Source organism: Myodes glareolus, chromosome X (genome assembly GCF_982192425.1).
Source record: "Myodes glareolus chromosome X, mMyoGla1.1, whole genome shotgun sequence".
Taxonomy (NCBI): Eukaryota; Metazoa; Chordata; class Mammalia; order Rodentia; family Cricetidae; genus Myodes; species Myodes glareolus.
In genome coordinates, this window is record NC_142053.1 from 88,815,984 (window position 1) to 88,836,213 (window position 20,230).

General features: G+C 38.0%; 1 protein-coding gene across 15 annotated transcripts in view; it reads left to right on the forward strand.

The window, feature by feature from the left end:
* Positions 1 to 20,230, forward strand: part of Arhgef9 (Cdc42 guanine nucleotide exchange factor 9) — a 311,302-nt gene that overhangs the window by 256,213 nt on the left and 34,859 nt on the right. For all 15 annotated transcript variants that reach the window (XM_048417886.3, XM_048417873.3, XM_087903201.1 and 12 more), the window contains one exon: positions 18,477 to 18,709. In XM_048417886.3, coding sequence (XP_048273843.1) covers positions 18,477 to 18,709 — 233 coding nt within the window. The remainder of the gene's footprint in view (positions 1 to 18,476; positions 18,710 to 20,230) is intronic.

Sequence of the window (20,230 nt, forward strand, 5' to 3'; positions counted from 1 at the left end):
AGAGTGCATAATGGCAGAGTGGAAGAAGAGATGAGAGCTTACTTCTTGACGTGCAAGTAGGACAACACACACACACACACACACACACACAAAGACACACACGGGATGGGGATGTTGTGAGTCTTTTGAAACCTCAAAGCCTGTCCCCAGTGACACAACTCCTCCAACAAGGTTCCACCTCCCAATCTGTCCCAAACACTTCCACCAACTGGGTACCAAGTGTACAAACACCATAGCTCCCCATGGTCAGCTATCTCTGAATCTTTTCCAGTTAAAACTTTCTGCAATTATCTCTGTTTACTGCAGAATGAAGCTGTCTAATAAAGTGGAAGAGCTATATTATATGTGTATATAAGTGTAAAGATTTAGAATGCTGTTAGAGAGTATACTAATTTTAAAAATATGGCAGTAGTACATTCTCCTCTAGGTTTCATGGCCTCACCAGCAAAGATACTTAACTACATTTATAGTGGCAGGAATTAGTTCTTCTCTATTGAGCAGACTGTATGTTCAGTTAGGTGACTATTAGTTGTCTCCGGATATAAGTGCCACTATTGCACCTTTGGGGATATGTTGCTGTGTTATTTATTATTGTAGTTTCTTGGGATTACAGCTGATAGGATTATTGGTTGCCAGTCTCTACTGGTGGCTTGCGTGGGTCCTTCCAAAACTCTAAGTGCTAGTCCTCAGTGATGGTGACGATTCTATGTCAGATCCATATCCCTTCCTCCAAATCCTGTGTCCAGAGTTTGTGATATTTTCTGCAGTAGGGTCTTACTTTTTTGTGAAAGACACCAAGAGCAATGACAGTGCCTATATTGCTCTAGGCGTTTTGTCTCTGAATCCCTAATCTGCATCTCAATAGGACGTTTCCCATGCCTAGCACTGTGGGGATTTTGTTAGGTATTTGGGGAGAAAGCATTGTCACTTCAACTGACATCTTTAATTAAAATATGTGTATATGCATTATTTATAGTATATGTATACACACACAAACTTATGTATATATCACATAAAATTTTGGGTAGCTACAAAATAACATAATGCCCTTTGGCTTTTTCAAATATACTTAGTGTTATTTATGCTTCCTCTTTCTCTCTTCCTCTATGAGAGTTTCCTCTCACCCTGGGTAAGTTTTCCCTAGCCACTTTGCCCTTTTCCCCCTTTATAGCAACTGTGTTCTATTATTCTCCTGATTAGTGTTCCCTTACTTTCCTAATGTCTGAAGTTTCTCCAGGTTATATACTCACATCTATATTTTTACTCATTGTTCTGGTGGATACCCAGAGTGAGTCCATGATATAGATTGTGGCAACCTGCACAAATCCAGATAATGGCCTAGCTAGAGTGGCAAGAGAATGAAGAAAAGACAGACACACCGATAAGAAACACAGAAAAGCTAGGATAAAGTTGTCTGGGCTCTCTTATGGAGAAACCACAGTGCCCTGAAGCTCGGTTGAACAGGGAGCTGAGGTTATTACATAAAGCTGGACAAGGAGGCAGAGCTTAGGTATACAGCTGAAAAGGAGACAGGTTTAGCTAATCTCAGTAGGAATAATCTCTATAGGAGAGCTATCTTCAGGCTGTAAATATCCGGGAAGAGAAAACTACAGGGGGCGTTTTCTGCACACTGTTAACATTCACATTTGGACCAGAGGAAGGCCTTGTCATCACTGGGGAAGGCTTTGTCACTCGCATGGGTATGAGGCCTTGGGGTCCTTGACATGGTCATGCACCTGTCAAACAATGCATACCTTCACTCAGAAATTCCCTGGCACCCTGCATCACCCCTTTCCTACATGTTCAGAATTGATCTACATGCTTAGTCCAGAGGCAGCATGCTGCCATGCTTGACACCAGACTTTACGGATGATAGAAAAAGGAAGAACATAACAGGTTTTTTTTTCTCAGTAAAAAGAAAAGGAATATTTTCACAGGCTAAAGAGATTGAAGTCTCAAATTGTGTCAAAGATTGTTTTTGCAGTATTAACAGGAGAAACCAGTCTGATGAAAAGCATTGTGCGTTTCTAGGCTGTGCTGACACAATTGGGACATATCCATGGTCCTATTATTGTGGGTACAAGCACAGAGGAGATGGATTCTAATTCATTCCCAATTCTTCCTGTCAGAATCTCAAGGCTCTACCACACCCTGAATAGTTGAACAGAACCTATTGGGACCCCAGGTGGTTAGAGAAATAATTCCCCAAACAGAAGCACACATTAGTATAGGTTCTGGCTTCTCCTGTGACTGGTTTTACCTGCATGCACACATCAGAAATAACAGCTGTTGCATTATTTGACTCAGGTTGTTAAAATAGCTGGTAGCTTTTATTTTTAATTTTTGAGTTTATAATATAATTACCTGATTTATTTATAGTATAATTACTTTGCCCCTTTTTTCCTCCTTCCAACCCCTCCCATATAACTCCTTTGACTTTCTTTCAAATCTATGGCCTCTTTTTCATTAACTGTAACCTATAGTCTGTATGTTTCTTATATGTATGTTTTCAGGACTAGCCATTTGATATAAAATAACCAATTAGTGTGGTTTTACCTGGGAAAGATTATTTCTCCAGCTCTCGGAATTCCTTAGTTTCCCATGATTCTTTGTATAAGATTGAGACTTCGTGAGCTTTCTACATTAGCTTTGTTATTGTTGTCCATATTCAGCTCTTTATTTACACTGTCGTGTTGCTGAGATGTTATGGGTGTGGCTTCTGACATTCCTAGGAGACAAAATCTTACAGCAAACTCCCTGACTCTCTGGCTTTTACAGTCTTTTTGCCCCTGGTTCTGCAATGATCCATGAGCTTCAAGTATGGGAGTTGTATTATAGATATATGTCTTGAGAATGAACTCCACAACTCTACATTTTCTGTCATGGTCTTCATCTGTTGCACATAGAAGTTTCCTTAAAGATTTCCTTTAAACTACTTATGTGTGTATATATGTACACACATATGTGTATTAATAGATTGTCAGTTATACAGCAGACAGAGGAGTAATGTTCACAATATATAAAGAACTCAAAATTAAAAAATCAGAACAAAACAAAATATGACTCATTCCATAAATGAACCTGGGACCTGAACAGAGAATTCTCAAAAGAAGAAATAAAATGTCTAATAGATATCTCAAAAGTGTTCTTTTCCCCTAGCAATTAGGGAAATGCAAGTCAAAACAACTCTGAGATTTTTATCTTACCCCAGTCAGAATGACAAAGATCAGCAAAACACCTGACAATAAATGCTGGAGGAGATGTGGGAAAAAGAGAACCCTCAATTATTGTTGATGGGATTGAAAACTGGTCCAGCCACCTTTGTTATCAGCTTTGCTCTGTGGTTCCTGCTTCAGCTCTTGCCTCCAGACTGCTGCACTGAGTTCCTTATGTGACTCTCAGTAGTAGAGGAATGTTGTAAGGGGAATAAACCCTTTTCTCCCCAAATTGCTTTTGGTCATGCTGTGTATCACACCAGAAGAAACCATAACAAAGACAGTGTATATATATTCAGAAATGTAATGTCCTCTTCTTGTATCACTCTGAACATACAGTAATAGTCTAATAGTTATTATTTAAAATATATTTAATATAAAGTACCCTTTAAATAATAACCATTTTAGGAAGTAAGGGAACTCTGATAATACCTCATGCCACAAGATATCGATTACTGTGGTCATGACTGGATAGGAAAAACGAAAGTGAGACTAATGAGTATTATTGGGTTGATAGGTCAAATGTAAAGAAGGGGGATGTCAAAAGAAAGGGCAACAGAAGGGACAAAGGAGATGAGGCAGTTTGGGTGAAATCTAGAATGAAAGGGTAAGAGTAAAGGAATGCAGTCAGATAGCTTCAAACATTCCCAGTTCTCAGGAATATGAGCCAGAAATCTCACTAACTCACAGACACTCTGCATTTTGTAAAAGCCTATTAAATAGAAAAATGGGGGGAATAAGAAGGGAAAGAGAGGGAACAGGAAAAGGGAACAAAAAAGTGAGGGTGGGAGGGAGGAAATGGAGGTGGGAAGAGGGGAAATGGGGAAAGAGAAGGAGAGAGATATAAGAAGAGGGAGACAGGAAGAGGGAGAAATGGGGAAAAGAGGAGGGAGAAGGGGGAACCAAGCTTGCATGCTAAATTAATGTTAGATGTTTATTAAAGGAGGAATAAATGTGAAGGAGGCAAGGCTAGATGGAAACGCAGAGTCTGGATAGTCTTCCCTGTTCCGCTCCTCTGGTCTTCACACACAGTGTTCTATTCTAGGCTGTCAGATGCCAGTAGTGCCCTTTTATAGTCCATTGCGAGCTCAGATCACTGATGTTAGCGGACATTCCATCATGGATTGGGTCACAATACTGGTCACATTTCGGGGTGGTCTTTCAGTATTCCATTGTACAGTAGTGAACCTCCTCTGAGCTGTCTTTCCTGATGCCTGCTTCACGGTTTGGATAATGTGCCTATATTCTCCTGCAGGCTCTGGTTCTGATCATATTTCTACCTTGCTTAGGAGACGTAGGAAGATAATGATTCAAGACCAACCTAGGCTATATATTAAGACCTGAATATTACTTTACTATATTTTCCAGTTGAATTGTTTCAAAGACTCACATTCCCCCCCTCCCGCCACCGAAACACCAAGTGTATAACAGGTTATGAACATATTTGCTGACTTCTGAACAGTACCATCTAGTCTCACAAAACCATGGCAAAGGGAACAAACAGCAATACTGGTGCATGTTGACTTTTTGCTCTCCATGTTAAATACAGCAGGCCCAATTTCAACTCCCCAGGTATCTCTCAGAATGTCAGTATGGGATCAGTCCAGTATTATGTGCTGTGATATGTACAGAAAAATCTGTTTGATGTTTCCATCTAATCCTCAAAGATGTTTTTGCCTCAGTTCTGTGTTCATCTATGTCTTGCTAGGTGCCGTTCCCATGCCTGATCCAAGCTTAAGACATGGAATCTGAGAAATCTTTTGATCTTTATCAAAGCTTCCTTCCGTGGAATGTTCTTTTGTTTTTCTGCTTTTAGAATTCTTTGAGTTTTGTGCAATCTTTTGGTGAACTCTACTTATTTTTATTAGTATACTAGAGATCACTAAGCCTCTTGAACCTAAATATTTGAATTTTATCCCCCGATTTGGAGAGTTTCCAACCACTATTTCTTTAAATGTGCTCTCCCTTTCCCCACACCCCTCTTTCTCTCCTTCCGTCCCTCCCTCCATCCTCCCTCTCTCTGTTTTTCTTCTGGAACTTGAGTTTTACAAATATTAGATTTCTTTATTGAATCCTATGGATCCTGTAAGCATTTATTTATTCCCCCCTTTTCCATTTTCTCATCTGGGTACTTTTAGGTGACCTTTTGAATTAATTTATTCCTTTTCTGCTTGATGTTGCTTTCCTTTTAAAATTTATTTTAGTTCAGTAAATGTAGTCTTTGGCTCCAAATACTTTATTTGGTTCTTCTTCTTTTTTTTTTTTTTGGTGTTTGTTAATGTCTTTGACTTTTCCTTTTGATTTTGTACTGTCTGCTGATTTTGTTGACTGTTTATACTTGTTCTCTTCATTCACTTGACTTCTTCCAAAGAATTATTTTGGATTCTTTGTCAAACAATTTATAGATTTCCATTTGGGGGTATTTATAGTTTATTGCATTCCTTTGATGGTGTGTTTTACGAAGATTTCGTTTGAGATCTTTATAATCTTGAAAAATAGGCCTTTTAAGAAACATTTTCCCTATCCAGAATTTGTAGACTGGCTTATATAAAGTCTGTTTGGGATAGTGGAAGGTAGGGTACATTTCGGCACGAGATGCAGTGCCACAATGAATGATGTCTGAGATCATACAGTAGTTCCATGTCTGAATGAAGATACTATATTGTTAGTCCAGGATACTGTATTGGCAACAGCCAGAGCTGTAGAAGGTGTGCAGTGGCTTTCAGAACCACTGGGGTCCTAATTTCTACAGCTGTGTCTATTGGCTAGATACCAGTGGTGGGAAACAACACTAGTGCTAAAAATTGAAAGACCATTTTTAGACATGTGCATGGTGGCAGAGAAAACTGTGGATGTTTTCAAATCATGAGGCCTTGGATGAGTGACAATAAGTTGGGTCAATGGAGGTCCGTTTGTTATGAGAGCTTGACTGCACATGGCAGTAAGGCTGGAGCAGGGGGCATGTTGGGTTATCATGGACTTAATGCTTGGTAGTTACTCTGAGTCATTGAGACAGAACATTCGAGAAAGAGGTAGCTAAAATAATTCCAGGAAATAAAAGTGGTAGCTTAGGAAGCTTATAAAATGCGAAAGCTGGGTTGCTGTGCTGGAATGGCTCCAGGAAAAGCAGTTCAGACAGTAGGGACACCTGGAGGGAGACATCTTGTAAATCAAAGACCTGGAGAATCTTAAAGCTATAGGAATAGGTCCTTGGGTTAGGACAACTGTAGCAGGAACTGCTTACCTCTGGGAGATGACTTCCTTCTAGGAAAACAAGAGGAGATAGAATGTATCGTATAGCTAGAGAATGTGAAGGCAAAAAAGTAATCAACTAAAATCCCTGGAGATTTCACTGATACAGGTTGGAGTCAGGATGCTGCTATGTGAACTGTCAGTTGTCTCATAAGTGCAGACTACTAGGACTGCCAGGATCTTCTGAAGAACTCTTCTCTCCAGCTCCTCCATGTCCTGTCTCCTCAACACTTCCCATGTCCCTTCCAATTAATGGCCTCTTTATTATTATTATTATTATTATTATTATTATTATTATTATTATTATTATTACACATATAAATAAATACATAACTATATAAATGCAACCTGCTGAGTCTGTTTAACATAGCTTGTGAGTGTGATTTTAGGACTGACCATTTTTTCTTGGACAACCTAGGGGGCTCATCCCTAGGGGAGGCTAATTCTCTCTTTCAAGCCGAGGGGAGCAAGTCAGTAAACAACAGTCCTACATCTCTTCTGCTTCAGTTCCTGCCTATAGGTTACTGCCCTACATACATCCCTGCCCTGACTTCCCTCAGTGATATACTGTTACCTGAAGTGTAAGATTAATTAAATTCTTTCCTCCCCAAGTTGCTTTTGAACATGGTGCTTTATCATAGCAATATAGAAATCCTAATTAATAATGTATGCCTCGATCTTGTGTATGGCTTCCTCAGGTTACCAAAGCTGCTGCATAACCATATCATACTTAGAAGATGGCTACAATTTTTTAAAAGATATTTTTAATGAAATAGAATTATATCACTTACCTTCTCCCTTTCCTACCTTCAGCCCCTCTTCATTTACCCTTCTACTAATGCCTCCCATGTCCCCACCACTCTGGAGTTGATAGCTTCTTTTTCTTTGGACACACACACACACACACACACACACACACACACACACACACAGAGCTCAGTCACTTTTTGTTCAAATATATATATATATATATATATATATATATATATATATAGTTTCATGACTGACCACTTTGCATTGGGCAATCAGTAAGATGGCTCATACCTGGGAGAGGCTAATTCTTCTTCTCTAAGAAGTCATTAGTTTCCTATAGTTCTTTGTCTGTGGGTGGGTCCCTGTGAAATTTTACCACTTCCGCATTAACATGTCCATTGTCATTGTTCTGGACTTGTTTATGCAGCCATTTCTAGGACAGACTGTTTGACAGCAAATTTCCTGTCTCACAGCCTTTCTGCCCTCCCACTTCTGTGGTGGTGCTGAGCCATAGATACAGGAAATGGGATGTAGATGTATCCATTGGGGCTGTATTCTCAACAATGTTTTGATCTTTGTATTGCATCCAATTGTGACTTTCTGTGATAGTCTTCACTTGCTGTAAAGAAAGACTTTTTTGATGAGAGGTGAATAGTTATACTTACCTGTGGAAAGATTGATGAGATTTAGAATACAGTTAAGTAATTGCATTGGTCTAGCAAAGTGGCAGAAGTAAATTATTTTCTAAGGTTCAAAATCCAATCATAAGTGGGAAAGGTATTCTCCAGATCCTATGCATTAATGAGGAGCTGTTAACAGTTGTAGTTTTTGGGGGGAGGGAGAATCATCCTTTTGGAGTTTGGAGACAGAGTTTGGAGACAGAGGTCTGGAGAGAGAGAGAGTTTGGATAGAGCAAAGTAAAGAAAATACAGAAATTGAAAGGGGAGGATGGAGGGTAGATATTTTCATAATTTATTGTATACATGTATTAAATTTTAAAATAATTTAACTCTACTAATATCTATTGCAGTTCTGTTTTAAGGATGTTTCAGTGGGACCATGTAATTTACCCTAATCAAGGGAATTTTAACATTTTTCTTTCTCCTCCTGACATTTTGAAATCATTCAATCATATTTCTATGATCTCTTTTATCCCTATGTGTAAAAGTATGATGTAAGTACTCTTATACATCAATACATATTTTAATATCTGTATATTGACTGACTTTCTTATTTTTGTAAATCACTGATAACAATTTCATTTGATCAAGTACTTCCTTTTGTAACAATAGTTTTGTAACAAAATTCTTTCTTTATTGCTCATATGCTATCTGAGTCTCTATTATAGTTTTGATTTAAATCCTTAACTTTTTTGATTGATTAGTTCTGATAAACTATTCCCATTTCACCTGCTTCTGTTTGGCTCTGGTGAGCCACAGTAGTTCTTGTTGTTGTTGATGTTATTTTGAGACAGGGTTTCTCTGTGTATCTCTGACTGTCCTGGAACTCATTCTGTAGACCAAGGTGGTCTACGGAATCCCTTCAACTCACAGAGATCCCTGAGTGCAGGGATTAAAGGCATGTACCACCACCACCACCTCCCCCACTTCCGCAATAATTTTGTAACCAACCATTGCTGCATTCACACCACTTAGGTTGTATACTGAGGTCTACAGTGCCTTCATTTTTTCCTCCTCTATGGCTGAATCCTAGGGTATACTACAGGAAGGGAGACGGATATATTTCTAATAGGAAATCCATTGATGTCCTGTAATTAACACACTACTTTATAAACCATCAAGTATCACAGGAAAAAACGGGAGTAATTCTTCTACATGACTACCTCCTTCTCCTTCCTCAATACCTCTAATTCAGTAGAAAAAAAGTAGACATGTATGCTCAGGTATTTTATAATGAGAGCATATAAAGTAAACAACATACATTAGATAAGCAAATGTTTTATGCATCCATTATAGTTAATAAAATATTTAATAAATTATACTTTAGTAAAATTCAGCAAATACTTAATAAAAATAAATCTATGCTTCTTATAAATCATATTACATAAAGATAAGAAATCCTGCAAGTTGTTCATCTCTGTACTTTCCTTTCCTGATGTTCTCAGTAGAGTCTTTGCTAATCTGAATGGATTGCTATTTTTAGTTCTTAATACACATTCATGTGATATTGGGAATATAAAAAATAACAACCCAGTTGCAAAATATTGATTCCTCTTTAGTCAAAGACTAGTGAAGTATTTCTCCTGTGAAAGCATATATTGAATGTAAAACTCAATCGGGGCTCCACTGAAAAGCTTAACATTCAGAGCCACTGTCCTAAAGTGAGTTGCTATTATCCAATTAGGAAACATTTTATGGCAGAGATTGTTAAAGCTTTTATACCTCACTACTAATTCTTAAATTTTATGTGAGCTTTTTTATTTTATTAAACTACTCATTTAGTATAATTTAGAAACGTATTTGAGAGATAATTCAAAATCAAAACACTAATTTACTTAATGGTTTTTAATTTTAATTAGCACTTGAATTCTTTTATGTTTTTATTTAATTCTTCAAGAATTTCTCATAATAATATTCACCTTCTGTCCCCCAACTCTTCCCAGGTCAAGTCTCTCATTGTCTTCCCACCCACCCAAACTTTGTGTCCTGTTTTCCCCAACCAAGGGCAACTTGTGCTGCTCAATACTCTTCACTATGTGACCGATCGTCCACTGGAGTGTTATCAGCTCATCAGGTGCCTCACTCTTAGACAAAACTGCCCTTTACTCTTCCAGCAGCTACAATTGCCTAAAGCTCCTTGGCTAGTGGTAAAACTTCTTGTCCAACTCTTCTCTCTGGGACTTGGCCTGGCATGGTTTACACTGTTATTTTCATGCTGGCACTGCTCTGAGCTCACGTGTGCAACTTCGCTGCTTTGTGCAGACGACATTGATTTCTTAGAGTTATCCATTGGCTCCGGAATTTACACACTTTCCTCTTTTCCTGCATTGATCCCTGAGCCTCAGGGCCGGGGAATAGTAGTATATAAAGTTCCAGTTAGGGCTGACTATTCTGCAGTCTTTGGTTCTCTGCAACTTGGCCAGTTGTAGGTCTTTGTGCTGATGATCATCTACTGAAAATAGAAGCATCCCTGACAAGGGTTCAGAGACTAATTTACCTTTAAATCTTTAGATATGTATGTTTTATTTGGAATACCCATAGAGTTCAGGAAGTTATTAAGGGGCCATGGAGAGGGGCATTCAGGGCCAGCAGATAGAATGCACTGCTGGAAAAGGGTAAAACTGCAATGTGTAACACTGAGAGATAAATTAGGGTCAGGGAAGGGATGACAGGGTAGAAGGGGAAAACTAGGAGTGACAAATAGCATTAAAGACTTTTCCAAAGTACCATAGAAGCTTCTAAAATATGCCTATACATGTCATAAAAAGAGTTAAAATGAAGTTTTTCTATAAAGGGGCAAAAATATTTCTACTAGATGCCAGCCAGAGGCTATGAAATGCAAAGCCCAGTCCCAGGAATAGATTGCTTCTTTTGGAATTGTTGGCCAGTGAGTTCCCCCAAACCCCAAACATCACAGGGTATTGCTGATGCTCTTGATTACCTTCCAGAACTTCATGGTAAGGTCCCATTGCTCGGGCTAATACATGCCTTAGGCATAGAACATAGAAAAATCAGGCTACTACTGACTTAGAAACTTTGTCCTCAGTAGCTACTTTGCTTGGTGCTGAGAGGTCTATGCATGCTGATGGAGGATAAAAAGAATCATTGGCCTTACTCAGTTGTGAACCCTATGACCTAGAATAAAGACGGTCTGAACAAGCCATCTCCACTGATGCAATGGTGACACGAGTGTAATGGGAGGAGCCAACAATTTTATGATTGTATTTAAGTCCTGTTGCAAGATCAAATGCATGCTTGGAACCTTTGTAGCACGAGGAACCTGTGGCTAGGTGGATCCATAGACCCCAAGAGAAAAATGACTACTGTTACTCTGATGGGCATAGTGTTAAATTAACTCCTAAAGACTTATAATTCTTACTTGAAATTTTTTGAAATCATAATATAATTACATCATTTCTCCCTTCCCTTTCTTTCCTCTAACCTCTCCCATATATGTCCCTGATTACTCTATCTAGAATTTATGGTGCCTTTTTCTTTAATTTTATATACTCCTAAACATAAATATAGCCTGCTTAGTGTTTATAATATTACTTGTATGTATGTTTTAAGAGCTGACCATTGGGTATTGGATAACCAGTTGGTGTGCTCTTCCCTGTGAAAGACTATTTCCCCTGCTCTCAGCCTTCCTTAGTTGCCTGTAGTTCTTTGTCTAGAGCTGAGACCTGTGAGCTGCCTCCTTCCATGTTAGCATATTTATTGGTAGTGTCTTTGTTCACATAATGTTTAGGCGGCCATGTTGATAAAGCTTCATAGGTTTAGCGTCTGACATTTCCAAGAGACATACTCTCACAGAAAACTTCCAGTTCCTCTGGCCCTTAAAATCTTTATATCCCCTCACCAGTATACCTGAGTCTTAAGTGCAGGAGTTGTGATGTAGATACATCAGTTGGGGCGAGGCTTCACAACTGTACTGTGAATGATTGTGGTTTTCTATCATGGTCTCTGTCAGTTTTAAGAGAAGTTTCTCTGATAAGGGGTAAGGCCTATACTTATGTGTGGGTATAAGGATAAGCATTTAGAATTAGTTAGGTATTACAGTGGCTTAGTGAGGAGGTGGTTGTAGGTGCTCCTCCAAGATCCATGACTTCACTAGCTTAGGGCAATTGACTAGGATTCAAGTATGAGCCATAATTTCCCTCAAGCAGAAGTTCAGTTAGAGAACCGATGGCCACTGCAAAGTATGTGTAGCACTACTGCATTCTTGAGGTTATCGTGACATGGTAGACATTGTTTCCATTCACAGCATTATATTTGGTATTATTATTTGTTATTTTCCTTCTTTGGAAGCTTGTTTGGTGCCTTCTGGTAGAGCCTTCTCATGATGGAGTCTTTTCAAGTCAAATTCAGCTCAGGTCGTCTGGGTACTCTGTCTGAAATTCATAGTATACATGATGAATAATAAGGTGTTACATTCTACAACTGGGAGGTAACCAAGGACCTCAGCAGTGGCCTATAATGTTTGGACTGTATCTAGGATTACCCCGGCCAACAACTAAAAAGAGAATTTCTCATTCCTGCTGTTGAGGGTTTTGTCTATGGAGAGAATTTTGCCTGCCAAAATGGGAAATTTTCATTTAAATTATGTATGAATAATATATATGTATCTATATTATATATACATATATACACAAATATTTTAGGTAGATAGCAGTATAATTCCTTATGACTTTTTCAGACATCCCTAATTTATTTTCCTCTTCTCCTCATTCATCTGTAATTATTTATTTTCCTTCTTCCCTAATTAAAGCTGCCTGCTTCTCCCTTTTCCCACCTCAGATCACTTGTACCCTACCATTCCAGTCTCTGTTGCTCCATTTTGCCCCCACAATGTTCCCTCTTCACTTTCCCGATTTCTGTAGTTACTCAAATTATATACTCACATCTGCAGATTTGGAGCTAGGATTCATGGTTGAAAGAGACCTTACAGTGTTCGTTTTTCTGTATCTGGATTGCCTCACTCAATATTATCTTTGCTAGTTCTGGCCGTTTACCTGCTAATTTTATGATTTCAATTTTCCTTACCTTGAATAACATGCCATAGTGCACATGTATCACTTTTATCTTATCCCTTTGTCATTTGAAGAACATTTAGGTTTTTTTTTCCCCATTTCTTAACTATCGTGGAGAGAGCAGCAATGAGCACGAATGAGCAAGTGTCTGTAGAGTAGGCAGTCAAGTCCTTTAGGCATATGCCAAGGAGGGCTATAGCTTTAGCTTTTTGAGGAATCTACACAGATTTGCAGAGTGGCTGGACAAGTTTGAGATATCGGTAATGAATGAGGTTCCCTTTTCTCCAAATCCCCTCCAGCATTCCTTCTTGGTTGTTTTGTTCAGCTTTGCCATTCTACTGGGATAAGATGAAATTTCAAAGTTATTTTAATTGCATTTCCCTAATTGCTAGGGACAGAGATTTCTTTCTTTCTTTCTTTCTTTCTTTCTTTCTTTCTTTCTTTCTTTCTTTCTTTCTCTCTCTCTCTCTCTCTCTCTCTCTCTCTCTCTCTCTCTCTCCCTCTCCCTCTCCCTCTCTCTCTCTCTCTCTCTCTCTCTCTCTCTCTCTCTCTCTCTTTCTTTCTTTCTGTTTCTTATTTTGAGAATGCTGTTCAGATACCAGGCCCACCTTTTGAATGGGTCATTTTTAAATTGTTGGGGTTTTTAGCTATCTATATAATCTATCTATTAACCCTCTATCAGAGGTATAAACTGGCAAGGATTCTCTCCCATTCTGTGGGCTTCCTCTTCAGTCAGTTGTTTCTTTTCTTTTTTGATTTTTTTAAAAGTGAATTTCTTTTCAGTAGGTTTTTTTTTTGACAGGGTTTTCTCTGCAGCTTTGGAGTCTGTCCTGGAACTCATTATGTAGACCAGGCTGGCCTTGAACTCACAGAGATTCACCTAGCTCTGTCTCCCAAGTGCTGGGATTAAATGGGATTAAAGGCTTGTACAATCACTGCCTTGGCCTCCCATAGGTGTCAACAAAACATGGCATATCAAGTTGAGGTAGGACTAACCTCCTCCCCTTGTATTTAGGCTGGACAAGGCAATCCAGTATGGAAAACAGGTTCCCAAGTACCAGCTGAAGCATTAGGAACGGCCCTTACTCGCACTGTTGGGAGTCCTACAAATAGACCAAGCTACACAACTGTCATATATATGTAGAGGGCTTAGGATGGTCCCATGCAGGCTCTCTGGTTGTTAGTTCACACCCTGTGAGTTCCTATGAGCCAGGTTAGTTGTTACTGTGGACTTTTTTGTGATGTTCTTTCCCTGGTTTGTACAATACTTCCTCCCTCACGTCAGCATGATTCCCCAAGCTCAGCCTAATGTTTGGCTGTGGGGCTCTGCATTTGTTTCCATCAGTCACTGGATGAAGGCTCTCTGATGACAACTGGGGTAGTCACCAATCTGATCACAGGAGTTGGTCAGTTGAGTCTACATATCCACTATTACTAGGGGTCTTAGCTGGGGGTCATCCTTGTAGATTCATAGGAGTCCCTTGAATCAGGTTTTTACCTGACCCTAAAAGCCCCGCTTCACAGTCATCTTTTTCAATACTCTCCCCATCTACTCACCTCCCAGCCCAAACCCTCAAGTTCCCATCCTCACCTGCTCCCAGTCCATACAGAAGATCACTTCTGTTTCCCCTTCCCAGGGAGATCTATGCCTCTCCCCTTGGGCCCTCTTTGTTACCTAGCCTCTCTGGGTCTGTGGATTGTAACATGGTTATCCTTTACTTTACAGTTAATATCTACTTATGAATGAGTACATACTATGTTTGTCTTACTGGGTTACCTCACTTAGGATGACTTCTTTTTCTAGTTCTATCCATTTGCCTTCAAATTACCTGATGTCATTGTTTTTCTTTTCTTTTCTTTTCTTTTCTTTTTTTTTTAATATAGCTGAGCAGTACTTCATTGTACCACATTTCCTTTATCCATTCTTCAGTTGAGAGGCACCTAGGTTGTTTCCAGGTTCTGGCTACTACAAATAATGCTGCTGTGAACATAGTTGTACATGGTGATAGATATGATTCTTATTTCTTTCTTTTACATGTAGACACCAGTTTTCATAGCACCATTTGTTGAAGATGCTTTTTTTCTGTAGCTTATGATTTTGATATTTTTGTCTAATATTAAATGGCTGTAGTTACATGTATTCATCTTTGGATCTTTGATTTTGTTCCTTTGGTCTCTACATGTCTTGTTTGATGTCTATACCATAGTTCATTTGTTTATTTTTACTCTGACTGTATGATATATTTTGAACTCTGGAATGGTAATTCTTCCAGCACTGTTCTTTTAATTCATAATTGTTTTGGCTATCTGAGGAACTTTTGTGGTTCCATACAAATATAAAGCTAGCTTTTTCCTCTGTTCCTGTTAAGAATGTAATGAGAATTTTGATTGGGATTGCATGGAATTTGTAAATGGCTTTTGGTAGAATGGTAATCTTCACAATGTTAATTCTATCAATCCATGAGCATGGTGTGTCTTTCCATTTTCTAGTGTCTTTCTTTATCGCTTACTTTAGAAGTTTAAAGTTTCCATTGTAGAGGTCATTCACATTCTTGATTTAGGTTATTCCTGGATGTTTTCTTTTCTATGAGGCTATTGTACATGGGATCTCTTTCTCTACATGTTTTTGGAGTATAGAAAATCTACAGATTTGTGAAAATTGATTCTGTATCCTGTCATGTTGGTGAAATTCTATTTCATTTCTAGAAGTTTTCTGATAGACTTGTGGAGTCTTTTTTAGTATAATATGTCATCTGCAAATAAGGATTATTTTCCTATTTGTATCCTTTTAATTTCCTTCTCTTGTCTTATTGCTGGTTCTTTGAGCACAGTATTGAAAAGGAGTAGAAATAGTGGACATCTGTGTCTCATTACTGACTTCAGTGGAATTACTTCAAGCTTTTCTTCAAATAGGATGATATTGAATGTAGGCTTATCATGTATAGCTTTAATTATGCTGAAGTTGTTCCCTCTAATTCTGCCCTCTCTGAGAGTTTTATCAGGAAGTAATGCTAGATTTTGTCACAGGCCTCTTTGTGAATCATCAATTGGGATGGCCATGGGATTTTTCTCTTCAAGTTCATTTGTACTTATAATTATTGACTTGCAAATGCGAAACCATCCCTGCATCTCCAGAATAAATAAAGCTGGCTTGGTCATAGTGTATACTCCTTTTGATAAATGTCCTTTATTCATTTGCAAGCATTTTATTGAGTATTTTAAAGTCTCCTGCTCATTAGGGATATTGTACTGCAGTTTTCTTTTTTTGTTGTGTCTTTACTTGGCTTGGGCTTTAGCGTGATACTGGCTTCATAGAAGGAGTTTGGGAATGCTTATGATATTTATTTCTTCTCCTCCTGCTGCTTCTTATGTTTAAAATGGGCTGGTTACAGGTCTTTGAATATTTGCTAGAATTCCCCGGTAAATCCAGCTGGCTCTGGACTGTTCGTAGCTTGAAGACTTTTTATTTCTAGTTCAGTCTTCTCTTTTGTTACGGGTTTGTTTAGGTTGTTGATTGCTTCCTTAGATTAATTTTGGTGGTTTGACTTAATCTAGAAATTCATCTATTTCTTTTAAGTTTCCAGCTTATTGGAATATAGGTTTTTAAAATATTCCTTTATAAGATTCTGAATTTCTTTGGTGTCTGTTGTAATTTGTCCATGTTTCACTCTAATTGTGTTGATTTGGGTCATTATTTTTGCTCGTTTTTGTTTTTTCGTTTCATTAATTGACCCAAAGATCTGTCGATCTTATTTTCTCAAAGCACCAGCTCTTAATTTTGTTGATTCTTTGTATTTTTTCTAGTTCATTAATTTATGCTGTGAGTTTTATTATATTGTGCAATGGACCAAGTTTAGATTTGTTTTAGTCTTGTTTTTCCAAAATTTTGTTTCTTCCTTAAGTCATTTATTTGTGATTTTTATGATATTTTAGCTATAAATTCCCTTGTAGGACTCCATTTAATGGGTACCAGAGGTTTTGTTGTGTTTTATTTGACTTAGTTCCAGAAGATATTTTATTTCCTCTTTGATCCATTCATCATTCACTAATATGTTGATTAAACTGTATGAGTTTGTATATTCCTAAGTTTAACTTGTTTGCTGCATATAATGTTACTTGTATGTGTGTTCTTTAAATATGTATTTGTTATAAATGTATCAGGTCCTTCAATACTTCCTATCTTACTAAGATTCAAACCTAAAATCACTAAGGTTCTGAACATCCAGAATATTCTTATGTCATTGACCCCATATTTTCTTTTTTTTTCCCCATGTAGCTTACTCTAGCCATTCTGTCTCCTAGCTATCTCTAGAACACACCTATTTAATTCTGTCCTTGGGATCCATAGTCTTACGCTTCTTAGAAAGTTTTCGGATAGCTATGTGATTCTTTCCATTTCTCCTTCTTTAAGTACTATCTTTTAAATTTTTCTTGGAACTTTATACATGAACATTACAGCTACATAGCCCTCTGGTTCCCACTGCTCCCATATTTCCCCTCTCCCTCAAAAATTATTGATCACTTATTATTGTTATATCCACATGTATGCATATATATCAACACACACATATATATACATACATATATATATATATATATATGCACATTGTACATACAACTTACTGAGTCCATTGAGTGTAGCTCATATGTACATATATTCCCCTTTGGAATTGGATAACCTCTGCAGGAGTTTGTCTTTAGAGAAAGAGCAGCCATTGGCCATCTGTAGCTCTTCATCTAGGTTAGGTCCATGTAGAATTGGCATGTCAGCTAGTGTTGTCATTATGGTGGTGTTTTTCAGGCAATCACATTGAGATTTCATGAGTACATTTCCCTTGTCACATCTAGGGGACATTATCTTGCAGCAGGTGTCCTGGGCCTCTGACTCTTATGGATAATAATTTCCTCAGGAAAATTTCATTATACTCTTTAGACTTTCATAGCGTCTTTCAATGGCAGAATGTGTTAGTCTGTCTTTTTAAGAACTAGAATCTCTGGTTCCTCTCTTCTAATAGATACTACAATTTAATTTGTCACATTCTCTTTACTATTGGTAAAGTTGGTCTCCCTTAACTACCCAGAATTGTTTTGCTGTTCCCACTTACTCATCACCATGTGAACTTTATAATTGGTTTCTATAGTTACCATTTGCATGGCTATCTTTTAATTTTTATTACTAAATTATGAATCAAATAAAAATTAACATTACCTTAATATTCTTACATATGAACCTGCTGTAGGAATTCCTATAGCTAGAAGCCTCTAAGTTACCAGTTGGGCATGGCCTCTTATACTATTTATGCTGATGTAAAGTGCGCATCTGGCCTCTTTTCTGGCTGCAGGATTCGGTTGCTGTTCCCCATTCCAGAAGAGGATTGCGATCAGTGAGTCTACCCCTAAATAAATAACCCTCTATTATACTCAACTTTGACCTAGTGTGGAATTTCTCTTAAGCATCCTTCTTCATGAACAAGATCTGGCTTTCTATTATTTTAAGACTTCTTTAGGGTTTCTGAGCCTTTTTTCCCCCCTTCTTTTCTCCACAGCAAGATGGATTCTGGATCTACTCAGAATATTGTAACAACCACCTGGATGCCTGCATGGAACTCTCCAAGCTGATGAAAGACAGCCGCTATCAACACTTTTTTGAGGCCTGCCGACTCTTGCAGCAGATGATTGACATCGCTATCGATGGTTTTCTTTTGACTCCAGTACAGAAGATCTGCAAATATCCCTTACAGTTAGCTGAGCTCCTGAAGTATACTGCCCAAGACCACAGGTAAAGGATTTGAGGACACAGAAGTAAATGTCCTTTAAATATTGGAACCTTTTGACAATATATAGCTTTTCAGGTCCTGAGCTATGGTTAGTTTATCTGTAAAGTAGGCAATATTCCTCTTTACTTCACAAGGTCCTTGTGAGGAAAGCAAAGGTTATACTCTAGAGAGTTGCGTATAATGTTGTAAGTCGGTATGCACACCAAATCCCATGCATTGTCATTATTATATAACTTATACCCCACTTTCATGGACTACAGCTTATAGCTTGACTTTTAGTACTAGGCTCAGTCTCATGAGTCAAACCTAACATAGTAACTCCTCAACCACTTATTCCATTCTGTTTGAAATACTCAGATGCTCTGCTAATACTTTTCCCAACTAGTACTACTCCTACATTCTCCTGCAAAGCTAATTTCTTTGTTTGCATACTTAGCTTTTCTACCTCTTCCTACCCCACCTACTGTACATTTTATAGAGACTTAGAATTTTGTGGAAGTAAAAAAAAATATTGAGACTTTCCTTAAAGTTTTTCTTTATTTTTTAAATATTGCATTTTTTCCTCCACTTTCTTTGAGACTGGGTTCAACTATGTATTCCTGCCTGGACTGTAACTCGTTATGTCAATAGACCAAGCTGGCCTCTAGCTAAAACAGATCTGCCTCCGGAGTGCTAAAATTAAAGGCATGTGACATCACACTCCACAGTTCCTAAATCCTTTTCAGGGAAACTTCCCCAGCAAGGATTATGAAGGCTATCTCTTTGAGTGGAAATGATGCAATTAATCTCTTACCAGTATGGTATGTGCTAAAAATAATCCCCATTGATGGTGATGCCTTACAGTAAACAAGCCCCACCCTTTCATCTTTCTTACCTCAAAACTTAGAGACTCAGAATATTTCTAGCTTGTCTTTATTTGATATGAAATTCCTGGCCTTGAGCTTATTGGTTCAGCTCAGTACTAATTCTTATAATATGCATTCCAAGAAAAAAAAGTCTTTTACTGAAGTTCCCCAACTTGCATTTTAAAATATAGTTAATCATTTTCCTATTTCATGTCCTCCTACTTACTCCTTCCATGTCTTTTCTCTTGCTCCCTCATGACCTCTTCTTCTTTAACAGTTGCTATATATGAATATAAATGTATACAACCTGATGAGTACATTCAGTGTTTCCTGAATGTATGTTCCTAGGGTTGATCACTTGCTATAGAATAACAAGTCTGGAGGCTTTTCCCTTCATCAGACTCAATGATCACATTTATTAGGCAAATTTCTACATTAACTTCAAATATTTCCCTATCAGACTTCTACAGCTCAATAGAGGAATAAGACTTGGTGTCACGACAGTGGTCCAGAGACTGACAGGAGTAAGGATATGTCTAAGGAAGAAGAAGTTAAAGACATAAGACAATGCCAGAGAAAACCTTTTTTTTAGATCTCAGGGAGTTACATTAAGATGTCCCAAGCAACCTGTAGGCAAGTCTTAGAGACTTAGTCTAATATGAATGTCTGAAATGAGAC